The sequence below is a fragment of the Boleophthalmus pectinirostris genome, unplaced genomic scaffold (genome assembly GCF_026225935.1).
Source record: "Boleophthalmus pectinirostris isolate CB_2022bp ecotype Guang Dong unplaced genomic scaffold, ASM2622593v1 HiC_scaffold_12, whole genome shotgun sequence".
Classification (NCBI taxonomy): Eukaryota; Metazoa; Chordata; class Actinopteri; order Gobiiformes; family Gobiidae; genus Boleophthalmus; species Boleophthalmus pectinirostris.
The window spans coordinates 37289813-37305736 of record NW_026571018.1 but is presented as its reverse complement, the minus strand read 5'-3'; the positions used below and the strand labels follow the sequence as shown (position 1 = coordinate 37305736).

Below are 15924 nucleotides of genomic sequence, written 5' to 3'. Positions count from 1 at the left end.
ATTTTGGCGTTACTTGAGACGTGTATCCAGACTGTTCCAGAGTTTTACAGACACACTGAAACTTTTACGGGCAGTTCGAACATTGGGCAATTTGAAATTTCCATACCCTCTAAAATTATAAGCTCTGTCTCTCATTTTGAACAAGCTTTGAATATTACTAGTAAATTGTTGCAAGCTCTGAATAAAATTACCAGTGTGTAATATTGTACAAGTTCAGGAATCTTGAGGAGCTTGAAGTGAATAAAAAGATTATGGGTGTGTTCTAAAAAAAAACAACTTTATGGATGATTCGCAAAGCTCGTTTCTGTAATTATCAATGGATGAAGTGTACGTGTTTCACTTTGTAATCGCAGAACACTTGATCAAACAGGCTGCATTTGATTTTATCATTTAACACAGACCTATTCAAAACCTGCTTTGGTTTTGTTGCTGATTAAAAATCCACTGCTCTGAATGATATTTGTATTATTCTGCCCTCGTTTTACCCTTGACACAAAACCGCACCTTGGCTTCGGCTGCGTTCAGAATGCGCTGCCATTTTCTCAGTGATTTGGCCGAATTAGATTAGAACTTTTGCTCAAAATCAAAACTAAAAGTGCACCTCTTTTAAATGGATTTTGTCTGAGCTTCGAAGCCTCTAATGCGGGATAAAGCTGGATTACTCCAACATGCATGAATCACTCACAGTGCGACTCCGAGGAAGTTAATGATGAGAGAGAAGCATGACGGAAAGAAAAAAAACCTCAATTCTTCATGGCCAGTTCTTCCACATAATCAAGAAATATACATGGTAGGTGTTATTAGCATTACTGTGATGGACTAAGCTGCACTCTGAGCTCTGAGAGTTGTGAAAAGTGCTTAAAAACGCACTGTGGTGAATAATTACGACGCTCCGAATGCATAATGTGAGTGAGGAATATGAAATGCGGCGCAGTAGTTCAGATAAATGCTTCCAATTCACAGGAGACCGGCGATAAAGGAAGTAAAGTCACTATCACTAATCTGCAGCTTCACACAGATGCATTTATAAACAGAACCGCATGGGGAACTACTCCCACCTTTTAACTTCAGAACGTCTCAAACTTGGATTCACAGCGCTGTTTTGTGGACTGGGTGTTATTATTTGAGGCAGACACATTCTAATGGATAATATGGATGAGAAGCTGCAGTTTAACTTTACAACTTTTGTCGTCTTTAACGCTTTCCCCCTGGACTCCTACAAGGAACAACCCATACGAGCATAGAGCATAACTGAACATAAAGAAAACAGACTTCCACGAGTGATTATAAATGATTTTCACCCTCATGAACTTAACTGAAACACAGACATTTTTGGTATCTCTGGAAATCTTAGACTGAACTCTTCATTTATGGATGTTTAAATGTGATTTAACTCAGTTACAGGTTTAAAACAAAAAACTATCTGATATTCATGTTCTGAGTATTATATTAATCAGAAAATGTAAAAATATATTTGTCAAAGTATTTAAACAGGTTTCATATCACCAGATCACCAAGTGTACACCTGTTTTTACCTGTTGTACACCTGTGTGGAACTAATTTGTTTTTTCCATTCAACTTCTTTAACTCATTCAACTTATTCAACTTATTCAACTTATTCAACTTATTCAACTTATTCAACTTATTTAACTTATTCAACTTATTCAACTTATTCAACTTATTTAATTTATTCAACTTATTCAACTTATTTAACTTATTCAACTTATTTAACTTATTCAACTTATTTAACTTATTCAACTTATTTAACTCATTCAACTTATTTAACTTATTCAACTTATTTAACTTATTCAACTTATTTAACTTATATATAACTTTAACTTAATATTTCAAAGGACTCGCTTGAGCAACTTCAAGATTTCAGGGCAATTTTGGTTCATAATCGAGTATAAATTCCCCGACAGTTTGTTCGGACATCGCAGGAGTCCACACAGACTCTCTGAAAGTCAAACGTCGTCTTCATGGGGGAAAGAGTTAAATTATTTTGGCCATTTCCTGAGTTTGTATCTTGCGGTTGTCACTCGGTCTTCCCCTGGAGATCTATTTTAGTGGTCATGTTTTGTGGTTATGATATGACAAAACAGTTCAGGCACTGACACCGCACGCACGAGGATGTTCAAAATCACACAGTCACGTCTCTCTGAAGTGTAAAAATATATTTGTCAAAGTATTTAAACAGGTTTCATATCACCAGATCACCAAGTGTTCACCTGTTTTTACCTGTTGTACACCTGTGTGGAACTAATTTGTTTTTTCCATTTAACTTATTTAACTTATTTAACTTAACTTATTATTTAACTTATTCAACTTATTCAACTTTATTTCAACTTTATTTAAATTATTTTCAACTTATTTAACTTATTTAACTTATTCAACTTATTAACTTATTCAACTTATTTGCTTATTAACTTATTTAACTTATTCAACTTATTTAACTTATTCAACTTATTCAACTTATTTAATTTATTCAAATTTAACTTATTTAACTTATTTAACTTATTTCAACTTATTTCAACTTTATTAACTTATTTAACTTATTTTTATTAACTTATTCAACTTATTTATTAACTTATTCAACTTATTCAATTTATTCAACTTATTTAACTTATTAACTTATTAACTTATTTAACTTATTTAACTTATTTAATTTATTCAACTTATTTCAACTTATTTAACTTACTTTTAACTTATTCTTATTTAACTTATTAACTTATTCAACTTATTCAACTTAATTTTCAACTTATTTAACTTATTTAACTTATTTAACTTATTCAACTTATTTAACTTATTCAACTTATTTAACTTATTTAACTTATTCAACTTATTCAACTTATTTAACTTATTTAACTTATTCAACTTATTCAACTTATTTAACTTATTCAACTTATTCAACTTATTTAACTTATTCAACTTATTTAACTTATTTAACTTATTCAACTTATTCAACTTATTTAACTTATTTAACTTATTTAACTTATTTAACTTATTTAAACTTATTTCAACTTATTTAACTTATTCAACTTATTCAACTTAAACTTATTTAACTTATTCAACTTATTTAAATTTATTTAACTTATTAACTTATTCAACTTATTCAACTTATTTAACTTATTTAACTTATTTAATTTATTCAACTTATTTAACTTATTTGAACTTATTTAACCTATTCAACTTAACTTACTCAACTTAACTTATTCAACTTATTTAACTTATTCAACTTATTTAACTTATTCAACTTATTTAACTTATTCAACTTATTCAACTTATTCAACTTATTTAACTTATTTAACTTATTCAACTTATTTAATTTATTTAACTTATTCAACTTATTTAACTTATTTAACTTATTTCAACTTATTTAACTTATTTAACTTATTTAACTTATTTAATTTAACTTATTCAACATTTAACTTATTCAACTTATTTAACTTATTCAACTTATTTAATTTATTCAACTTATTCAACTTATTTAACTTATTCAACTTATTTAATTTATTCAACTTATTTAACTTATTGAACTTATTCAACTTATTTAACTTATTTAACTTATTTAATTTATTCAACTTATTTAACTTATTGAACTTATTTAACCTATTCAACTTAACTTACTCAACTTAACTTATTCAACTTATTTAACTTATTTAACTTATTTAACTCATTTCACTTATTTAACTTATTCAACTCATTCAACTTATTCAACTTATTTAACTTATTTAACTTATTCAACTTATTTAATTTATTTAACTTATTCAACTTATTTAACTCATTTAACTTATTCAACTTATTTAACTTATTTAACTTATTCAACTTATTTAACTTATTCAACTTATTTATCTTATTAGAATATAGTATTATAATATATCGTGGGTGTCCAGTATTTGTCATCTTGGTCACTTTCTATAAATACGCCTAAATGCGGCGAATGATCCTGTAGTGTTTGGTTTTCTTTAAGTGGTGTAAAAATCAGGTAATCGATTGAAGTACTCACACGTTAAGCAGAGACTAAGAGTATAAAATGATATGAAAATCAAACTTGTTTTCAGGCCGGACTGTTTTACATGCAGCGACTTCTCTCTCTCTGTTCTGCTTATGCTGCACCTCTGTCGAAAAATAATGCATCCTCCACTGCAGCTCTGACCTTTGACCCGCTTCAGACACACTCTGTAAACACTGTGTGGTTTTATGGGCTGCACAATATGAGGAATAAATCGAATTGTGATTTTTCTAATAAGTATTGCAATTGCCATAAGATTTGCAGTGTACAAAGTTAAGGTCTTACAGTATTTTAAGCAAATTTAAGGTCCTAGTTTATATAAAGGTCCTATTTTAAGATGAATTTACGTTGCTTTACTGAGCTTTAAGCCATGTTAGAACGTTATTTTATTTTATTTTATTTATTTCATTCATAAAGCATAAAAAGACATCTACAGTGTCACAACATCAAACACACAAGAAATGAATGAAAAGGAGCAGAAAGAAGAAAAAATCTTATGTTATCTGCCCCCCTTTCCTTTTTCAAGACAAAACATCAACACTGATCGTCACTAAACATTCCAGATCAGTTCAGGCACAATTACTGATCAATTGCAAACAGTAAATCTTCATTATTATACACAACTTAGTTTTCTTTTTCATACAGACACACTGCATTCGATTTTATATGTTTTTTAAATGTCGTCATTGTACTTGATTCTTTTATTTCTTTGTCAAGACTTTTCCATAAGTTTAACTCCTTTCACAGCGACACTTCGCTCCATAACCTTGGTTCTGAATCTGGGTTTTTTAAACATGTAAATTCCTTTTAAATTGTCGTGTTTTGTTCTCATCTCAAACAGTTTTTGAATATTTACAGGTAATAAATTACACTTTGCTTTATACATGACTTTGAGGAGACTTAAGTCAACAATATCCTGCATTTTCAACACTTTAAGTTGAACAAATATTGGGTTGTTTGTCTCTCTGCAATGACTGTTGGTGATGATTCTCAAGGCCCTTTTTTGTAAAATAAATAAAGGTTGTAGGTAAGTTTTACATGTTGAACCCCAAATTTCCACACAGTCCATCAGATCTGGTACAATTATAGAGTTAAACAAAGTTACTAATGCTGGACTATTTAGTGAGAACTTTATTTTATGCAGAACAGCAATGGCTTTGGAAATGTTGCCTTTTGTGTAATTTATTATTATTTATTACCTCATCAAAAACATACCTGGACCTGGGTGTTTTGTTTCATTCACACGTTTAGTAAAAATGTCGGTCGAAATTGTGATGTCATGTATAGTGGTAGTTTTCAAGTTAACGGTTACTTTTTACCTTTAAGTCAGTAGAGACCGACCGTTCCAGGACTGAATGCAGGACTCCCACGATAATGGAAATCCTGGAAGAGTTACGGAAATTGAAAATGTCATTTTTCAAGCCTGGAAATGTCCTAGAATTTTGTAAATTCAGTGAAAGTGTTGGAATTTTAGTATCTCGTTCACACGGCTAGTTAAGTCCTCATGAGACGATTCTGATTATTTCTGAACATTTGCGCCTTTTGTTTAAAAGAAACGACAATAAATGCACTGACAGGGTTTTAAATGTTCAAAAACTATAATCCCAAACCATAAGTTGAGTGGAAAGAGTTAACGTTTCATATTTAGCCCTCAAAGTCTGATCAATTTTAGACTTGTAGGTGCCGTAAAGTCATGGAAAATTTACTTTAGGTCATGAAAAAATCATGGAAAAGTTTTGAAATTTTGTCAGTGAAAAAGAGTGAGAAAACTGCAAATGATTCTAGTGAAGGTTTATGGAGTTTAAACACAGTGAAGGACTTCCTGTATTACTTGTGTGAATGAAACAAAGCACAATTCCGGGTCTGTGTTTGATGAGGAAACAAAGAGTAAAATGGGCCCTTTAAACTAATAAAAGAAGCATTTCAGAACTACTTATTTACAGGGGAAAATGTATTATATTATTATCATAAATGCAGCCTTAGCCTTTTGCCAAATTTCGATCAGACTTTATTGGTATATTGTGTAGCTCTAGTTCAGGGGTGTCGAACTCATTTTGGTCCGGGGGCCGTATCCTAACCGACTTTGATCCCAAAGTGTCCGGATCAGAAAACTCATGTCATATAAACCCCAAAAATAACAATAAGTTCAAATATTTGTGCAGAGAAACACAAATCTATTACAGAAATATTTTTTAATTGATGAACTCTTTCTTATTATATGTTTATAATATTATGAACAACCTGAAACTTTAAGAAAAATACAATTTCAACACAAAGTTTTAACAGGAACTTGTATAAACAGGAATAAGTCAATTTTTGTTGTAAAATCCTGCACTCGGCTCCACTTTTCTCATGTTGGACATTTTTCTGATGAGGGTGTCACGGTCGACAGTCAAAACGATCGTCCTTTTAAGAGCGTTTGGAAAGAGACAAGTCTTCATTTGTGCTGCTCTGGTGGAGGGGGCCACGTACAGAGACGCTGGAGACGCTGCTGTGATAAACACCACAGAAAATTAACAAGATTTTAATAAAAAATATAATTAAAATATTTTAGTAGAAAATCAGCCGAGGGCCAGATTAAAGGTCTTGGAGGGCCGGATCTGGCCCCCGGGCCGCATGTTTGACACCTGTGCTCTAGTGTTTTTGTTTCAGACCTGTTGTGTTTCTCCTTTGCTTCTCACATTGCTTTTCTCTTGTGTCTGCTGCTCCAGGGGCCTCTTTGGGTAAGACCTGGTCACTCGCCGAAAACACGAGACTCATTTGTAGATCTTCTCAACCTGATTTCATCCCAACCGACACCATTCTGTAGTCTTTGTGTCTCTTGCTGTGCTGTTCATGTTTTTCAATCAATCTCATGAAATCACACTACTCTTTTCTACGTGTAATAACAACTTGTTCAGCCTTTGTGGTCAGTAAACTGTGTTAAACTGTTCAAACCTCCAAAACTCCAGCTCACCCCATCCCCTCTCTTCTTATAATATCTGGGTTTCACTCGACCATGTTTAGACTCGGTCTTGTCTTGGTCTTGAAGGCGCTTGGACTCGGTCTTGAGTTCTGACACTCAACGAGTGATAAAAGGAGATAGATTTATAAAAATATTTATATATATGTGCCAAAATAACCGTAAAATATAAATTAATGTAAAAAATGACAAAGATGGTCTTGATTTGGACTCGATGGCCCGTGGTCTTGTTCTTGTCTCGGTCTCGACCCTCAGAGGTCTTGGTCTTGTCCTGGTCTTGGGACCCTGTGGTCTTGGACAGATCTTGGTCTTGATTAGTGCGGTCTTGACTACAACAGTATAGACGAGTTTCAGCTGACGTCATTGTTATTAAAAGCCCGCGTTGCTGCTGGGAAATATTTTGGTCAGAGGCAAGAAACACGGTAGCGTCAAACACAGTGCGTAACCTCGTGTATTTATCCCCGATAATGGTAAATTCCTGCTGCATTATCGGATGCACAAATTAGAAGCGCGGAAGAAGGAAAATGTCTTTTTCGTATTCTGAGTGAAAAGAACCACTGACGGTGAATTAAACGACTTTCAAACATCTGCAGAGCAAACGTAGAAGATCCTAACAAACCGTGGACTCCAACAAGTTCAACAACACATCGAGACTCTTGGAGGTTTTCATCTTTTCTGCTGTGAACGGCCCAGGAGTTTCCACCAAGTCATTGTGGATATTCGACCAAGTGAATATTTGTCCAGGTAGTTGGCGATTCTGACCAGAAATTTGGTTTAATCCACCTTTTGTCGGGGTTGAAAAGGGTGATTTGTCGTCCGTCGATGCTTATGACCAGTTTCTGGTCAAATGGTCTTGTGTCCTCTGCCGTTAGAGTGGATAAATAACCGGGATCAATACCCTTTACGTGCTTTCTCGCTCCGTCCGTCGTGTTGAATTAGTGTTTATTGCTGCTGACCAAAATAATTCCCAGCATGCAACGCGCGCTTTTGTCAACAATGAAAATCGCCTATAGGAGCTGAACGCCATGGGTGACACCGCACTCCCATAGTCCTCTTCTTTACACAGTCTGTGGGTAATAAAACGGGTCAAATGTCGACAATCTCTTTTTTCTTTGGGGATCAAGTGAAGGATAAAACATAAAATCATTCACAAAACTATTCTTTACCCAGAGCGTCTTTATCCTTCTTATGCAGATTGGGGGCTGCCCGGCGCTCTAACGTAAAGGCTGATGTTTGCATTTCCCCCGAGCGCTCGTCTCCCGTCTGTCTGGATCTGAACGGCCTTAACCACGTGACGCCGCTAATGCTAATTCATGCTAATGTATTCCTGAGCTAAAAGCGGCGAGCCAGTGAAACGTCCATGTGCCAGTCAAAACAAGCTGCAAAGAAACACTGCAGAAATCTCATGTTATTTGTGACGAGCAGGTCTGCATTATTTGGTCCAAACTAGTTTAATCGTTATCTTAAATTGGTAACACTTTATAATAACTACACCCTATTTAGCCTTAATAAAGCATGAACAAAGACTTAAAGGTTGTATAGAGGATTTTTTTAAGGGAAGAGAAATACAGCGACAGTCCTTGTGCGCGTTCAGAATTACTGTTGAAGTTTCCTGTCTAGAAGTAATTCAGCGACCGACGCGTCAGTTTTTAGACCCTTCGTCTGCTTCGGTCGCGCCATCGCTGGACGAGATCTCCAAGAATCACCTCAGTTTGGCTTTGCTCCTTTTCCTCTTCTCTTCTTCTTCTTTCGGCGACCTCAAAAACGGACTTTCTTTTGCGGCGAACCGGTCGTGGATTCTCGTCCGCCGTCGCGACAAACTTTGTGTGAAATGCGAGGAAGCGACAGTTCGAAAAAGCCTCTAAGAACCGCCGCGTAAACCACGTAATCCCCGCGCTCCGACGAGTCAGTTATACTAGGGAGTTTGATTGACAACCTAACAGCCAATAGAAAATGAGGGAGCCTCGTTTTCTATTGGCTGATGTTTATCTGGCCTCAACACGTCCACAGTTGATAGATTTTCGTTCTTTTTTTTTTTTGGTCATCATAATTACAAAGTTGCTGCGTCTCTGTAATGGTATTTTAATCTTTCACTGACAGTTTGAAACAAAAAAAAAATCCTCCATACAACCTTTAATTAATAATGATTCACACTTAGTAAATGCTTAATAAAGCATCATTCGTCTTCACTTTAGAAAAACTCTCAGAAAGACTTAACTAACAGATAACAGCTGCCTGAATTATCATTGCATTACATTATTAGTAAATCATTCTCTCATAGTTCAGTAATCATTAATAAATGCTCAAATGGTTAGTTCATGAGTAATTAAGTATGAAATAATTATGAGTAACTATTTACAGCACAGGCGAATGAAGTGCAAGTGCTAATTCAGGTAGTAATTAAGTAGTTACTAAGCGTGAATCATTATTAATTAAGTCTTTGTTCATGCTTTATTAAGGCTAAATAAGGTGTAGTTATTATAAAGTGTTACTCTTAAATTAAAGGGACACTAAACACCACGATCATGTTTTTCGATCGATTATCTGTGTAAATGAGTCTAAAATAGAAGTGTATCTCTATCGTTGGCGTTATTTTGGCATTTTAGTGCATATGTGTTAAAAATGGGACTTTTAGGTCAAATCTGTGTCTATAACGGACTCTTTAGGATCAACTACGGACAGGCAGTGCACAAAAAAATTCAGAATTTCAGCCGATCTGTAATGATATTTGTGCAATGCATGCGACATTCCAACTGCATACTTATAGTTTTACATTATATTCATTTCAGAGTGTTGTGTTTGCCATTCTGTTGTCTTGTAATTATGAAGATGAATTAGACTTGACCCTGCATCGTGTGAGAAAGGGTTAATACATGTTAAAAATACGTGGATGTTCATAAATAATTATATATGAACCAACAAAACAGACAAAAAATAGGTGATATAGAAAGTCAGACTTCTTGTTTATAGGTTCCTATTGTGAACTTCTGTTTATTTATACCAGGGGTGTCAAACTCATTTTGGTCCGGGGGCCGTATCCAACCGACTTTGATCCCAAAGTGTCCGGATCAGAAAATTCATGTCATATAAACCCCAAAAATAACAATAAGTTTAAATATTTGTGCAGAGAAACACAAATCTATTACAGAAATCTTTTTTAATTGATGAACTCTTTCTTTTACAAAATATTATAATATTATGAACAACCTGAAACTTTAAGAAAAATACAATTTCAACGCAATGTTTTAACAGGAACTTGTTTAACATGAACTTATATAAACAGGAATAAGTTAATTTTAGTTGTAAAATCCTGCACTCAGCTCCACTTTTCTCATGTTGGACATTTTTCTGATGAGGGTGTCACGGTCAACAGTCAAAACGATCGTCCTTTAAGAGCGTTTGGAAAGAGACAAGTCTTCATTTGTGCTGCTCTGGTGGGAGGGGCCACGTACAGAGACGCTGGAGACGCTGCTGTGATAAACACCACAGAAAATTAACAAGATTTTAATAGAAAATATAATTAAAATATTTTAGTAGAAAATCAGCCGAGGGCCAGATTAAAAGTCTTGGAGGGCCGGATCTGGCCCCCGGGCCGCATGTTTGACACCTTTGATTTCATACTGACAGAGAAGATGCCAGACTTTGGGACAGTTTTTTTTTTTTTCAATGTGGATAGGAACCAAACAAACCAGGACTAAATATCTGCATTTTGACAATCCAAGGCCAATTCTACCAGAGGATCCAATTAATTATATGAATTATATGAATTGTAGAATGTCGGGATTTCACTTGAACCTAACCCTCTTTTTTTTCCTCTCTTTCTCCGTCCCCTTCCCTCTCCTCCTTCCTCCTCTGTCCTTTAGCGACGGGGGCCTGGGACAGTCTCAGGACGACAGTATTGTGGGGACCAAACAGTGCAGACACAGTGTGGCCATAATGCCCATCCCCGGGAACCTGTCCTCCAGCAGCCCGGACCTGTTCCAGCCCAACTCCAGTGTGCTCGACTTCTCCAACCCCGCTGGTAACTACACACACACACACACACACACACACACACACACACACACACACACACACACACACACTACACACACACACACACACACACTCACACACACACACACACACACACACACACACACACACTCACACACACACACACACACACACACACACGCCCAAACTCCAGTGTGCTCGACTTCTCCAACCCCGCTGGTAACTATCCAATCCAATCCAATCCACTTTATTTCTATAGCACATTTCACAAACAAACTGTTCCAAAGTGCTGCACAAATACATAAAAAATAACAACAATAAGATGATAAAGTAAATTACTAAAATAATACTAGTCTTAAAGTAAGTAGTAGTAGTAAAATAATATAAAACCAGTAAAATAAAAATAAAACTATATCACAGAATAAAATAAATAAACCAATAAATAAATTAAATCAGTAAAACCAATAAAAACACATAAAATAAATAAAAGACACAGAGGACCACACGACTCACGCGGTGTTAAAAGCCAGAGAATAAAAGTGGGTCTTCAGACGAGATTAAAACTCTCCCGCTGTGGAAGCTGCTCCAACGTGAAGCAGCAGATCGTTCCAGAGTTTAGGGTCGACCACAGAGAAGCTCCTGTCCTCCTGGTTTTAAGTCTCGTCTTAGGCCCTGAGCTGGAGCTGGACCTCGGACCTCAGAGCGCAGGGAGATAAATTTGGATGAGGTCCGAGACGTACAGTGGAGCCAAGTCCATTCAAAGCTTTAAAAACAAACAATAAAATCTTAAAATCTATTCTAAAATGAACAGTGAGCCAGTGCAAAGACGCGAGGATTGGGGTGATGTGCTCTTCTCTCCCTTTTTTTCCTGGTAAAAAGTCGCGCTGCAGAATTTTGACTCACTGTAGTCGGTAAAGTGCGTTTTGCGAAATGCCGGAATAAAGTGCATTACAGTCGTCCAGGCGTGATGAAATAAAAGCCTGCATAACTTGTTCAAATAACTACACACACACACACACTCACTTTTTTATTTTTCATTCTGTTGTCTTGTAATTAAACACTAGATGAATTAGAATTGACGCTGCATCTTGTAAAATACCAAATAATAGCCTGGGCGTTTATTTCTTTCAGTCACTTAACAGACCAGGCATTTATTTGAGACCGGGCGGCAATTTGGGGAAGGCGATTAATTCCTTCCTCGCAAAAGTCTCGCTCAACAAAACTGGGAAAATATGGCACTCAAATTTTTTTAACCGCTATGTAAATTACAGTTTTTTTGCCGTTATACGATGGCCTGGCGACTACGCTACTACTACTGTTTACTGGCACGATTCCTGCCTTTTCTCGCCCCTTTGCCACAACTTTCCTCTTACGCCGCAGCAGCTACGATCACATTGCTCGTTCCTCCGAATCGCCAAAGTGAAGTAACATTACCAAACGTCCTAAAAACTGCTTCCATTTCCTGGCCGCTATGTTCCGCCATCTTTCTTTTTTTTTTTACGTCATTTTGAAATAGGAATATCACAAAAACGTCATCTGTTCCTCCAGTTTTTCAGTAAAGTTGACGCTGATGGAACAGTGCAGAAAACAGAGCCTGTCCATTCAGTCACACAAACAGTCTGGTGTCGGCAGGACTGCGTCTGTAAACTAGAGCTGCGTATCGTTAAGAAGTTGCTGATACAATACATACCTCGACCTGATTTTAGACCTGGTTTTAGACCTGGTTTAGTCCTGGTTTAGTCCTGGTTTAGTCCTGATTTAGATATGGTTTAGCTCTGGTTTGGACCTGGTTTAGACCTGGTTTTAGACCTGGTTTTAGACCTGGTTTACCTGGTTTAGACCTGATTTAGACCTGGTTTAGACTAGACCTGGTTTAGACCTGGTTTGGACCTGGTTTAGCCCTGGTTTGGACCTGGTTAGACCTGGTTTTAGACCTTTTTTTGTCCTGGTTTAGACCTGATTTAGTCCTGGTTTAGACCTGATTTAGACCTGGTTTTAGACCTGGTTTTAGACCTGTTTTAGACCTGGTTTTAGACCTGGTTTAGACCTGGTTTTAGACCTGGTTTTAGACCTGGTTTAGACCTGGTTTAGACCTGTTTTAGACCTGGTTTAGACCTGGTTTTAGACCTGGTTTAGACCTGGTTTAGACCTGTTTAGACCTGGTTTGGACCTGTTTAGACCTGGTTTAGACCTGGTTTAGTCCTGTTTTAGACCTGTTTAGTTTAGACCTGTTTTAGACCTGTTTTAGACCTGGTTTAGACCTGGTTTTAGACCTGATTTAGACCTGGTTTAGACCTGGTTTAGACCTGGTTTGGACCTGGTTTAGTGTCCAGCAATGAGTGGAATTACCAAGAAAAAAAAAAAAAAAAAAGGGGGTTTAGCCCAAAATGTGAAAACAGAAAAATCCCGCCGCGTAATCCATTTATTTCAACAAAGTAACTGTAATCCAATTATCACTGAAACAGTAACTGTAACTGAATACAGTTACTCATAATTTGTACTCTGATTACATAACTCTGGTACATGTAATCTGTTACTCCCCGACACTGAATATTATACTGTGGATAAAAGAAAATTCCTGAATTCACTCTTGTTTGGTGATGGTGTCACTAATCGCCGTGAATAATCGTGAAACGGACAAAATATTTCTAACTCTGTTGCTCTTTTGTGGTGTGTAAACTCCCCAAACTGCAAGAACCTGGAATAGAAAATTCAGTGATTTATGCCGCTGCCCGTTTCTGACGCACACAAACGACCCTGGACCTGCTCGTGGATTCAGGGGGCGTTTTTACAAATCACCGGTGCCGTTAAACTATTTCTAACCCGGACTTTATGGATTACAGCCAAGACCTTAACATTAACATCCTTACATTTTTATAATCTTTCAACTTTAAATAACTTCGCCGACACTTTCGAACAGAAATTGGACGTTTTCGCCTCCCTTTTCGTATATGATTTGCCAAAGGCTGCGATCCGTCACCAGTTTAATAATGCCTGAAAAAGCATATAGTGTAATAAATAGATCTGCAGTTCTCATCAATGGAGGATGTGAGGTGCTGTTTTTCATCTTTATTCTCAAGACGCTAAAATTAAATGTCAACTCAGCCGTATTTTCGAGGGGTTTGAGACACTTTTGGTGCAGTGAAATGACTTTACTGCGGAAGATTTTAAGAGGAGTCTAATTATTTAACCCCTTTTATGCAGAATGTTGCATCTAAAATGAGTTTAAAGCTGCACTGTGTAACTTTTCTGGGGTCAGGCAAGCAGCCCACTCCACCGGGCACAGTTACAGGTCTGATCTGTGGAGATGCAAGCTCGCTCACTGTAAGAATGCATCGTTTAGTAAATAAAACGCCTGCAATTTTGGATCACGCAAGACAAATACGTTTAATCCCATACTGTGGAACATTTCAGGTGAAGCAATAGCATCTCCATGGAGACAAGCAGGTGACTGACCTCCCTGTAGAAAAGTTACATATTGCGTCTTTACAGTTGCAAGTGCCAAATACATATGCATGGATTTGACATTAAAATTCATTGTCATATTGTAATTAAGTATTTTTTACCTTTCAATTTCACTGTCACTACTTTCTTGTATCTTTCTCTTATTAAATTAAACTTAAGATGCTCAAAAACACAAAATGGATTTAAATGGTACAATTTTAGGAGCTTGTGATCAGTCCCAGCGTTCATGGTCCTGTTCAGAAGTTTGATTTTAGAAGTATTCGGAAGAAAAAAGCGGCAAATTATGTAAAATCATGCACCTTCTACTTGCTTGCACAATTTTCCCTCCGTTACTGTTAGGTTTATCTAAACATTGTAAACAAGAAGAAAGACAAGAGATTAATGCAGTTTTACTCGCGAGGAGAACGGGCAGAGAGTGGGCATCAAAACCAACAGTCTCCACACGTTCTGATGCCTCAAGGCTGTTCTCCTCTTTTTATTTCATTAGGAGGCCCAAGTTACAGAACGATAATTCTCAAGGGGAAGGGGAAACAGCAAAGACATAATAAGAAACTGGTGCAGCTAAGCATAGTATAAACACATAAAACATGATTAACAATCAGGAGGTGCCTTAGGTTTGGTCAGACACCATCATAACTCTTGCATGTGTGACAGTGGGAGTTGGCTTCATGTGAGGAATCATCTCGAGGTTCACTAGAGCGACAGGACACTGCACACAGTTGTCAAACACACAGAGGTTATTCATTTTCATACAAGTGATTGGTACATTATAAATCAAAGAATTGTAGTACATAAATGGTTAACTCATAGGCCTAGAATATCACACAAGTATTTAGCAAATATGGGATAATAAAATTATTCTGACAGTTACCATGACCTTTCTTAATAAAAAATCTCATGAGTCAAAAAGTAAGAGGTTTTTCATCCTAATCTTGTACCATATGGTAGAAAACTATATGAAGCAAATATTCAAACCAGTTTGTTAAGGATATGTAAGTGAGAACCAAGAGTTATCACTGTTTGGATTTATTGCCCAAAAAGTGCTGCATATTTCATTCCCTCCGTTACCGACATGAGTTTTAACATTTTTTATCAACAACTTGAAAGAATCTCACAGGTTTAACTTGACCCTGTTGGAGTGTAACTCTTTCCTACATTCTGATACTTTACTTATTTCAATAGTTCCTCTAGTTTCTGAATAAGAGTCATTTGAATGTCAAAAATCTGCCCCTGTTTCCCTCCGTTAACACTTGACCGGACCCGTATCTTAAATTTTGACCAAGCCTTTTTGCTGGTTATGCGAATATAAACGTCAGATTCGGTCTAATTTGATTAACAGAGCTTCAGACAGGGCAGTGCTTTCAGTTAGCTTTACACACCTATAGGGAATGTACCACGTCACATCACAACGGTGCAGAATCCTGACAGTTTAAACCGAGCTGGAGGAAAATAAAAATACTCAGAACATGAACAGTCTATTGTGTTATTC

The 15924-nt window shown here is 36.2% G+C and overlaps 1 protein-coding gene across 6 annotated transcripts in view; it reads left to right on the top strand.

Moving 5' to 3' along the window:
- The window catches only part of LOC110169267 (rap guanine nucleotide exchange factor 6-like), a 413544-nt gene that overhangs the window by 321369 nt on the left and 76251 nt on the right, over nucleotides 1–15924 (top strand). For all 6 annotated transcript variants that reach the window (XM_055148415.1, XM_055148414.1, XM_055148418.1 and 3 more), the window contains one exon: nucleotides 10838–10995. In XM_055148415.1, coding sequence (XP_055004390.1) covers nucleotides 10838–10995 — 158 coding nt within the window. The remainder of the gene's footprint in view (nucleotides 1–10837; nucleotides 10996–15924) is intronic.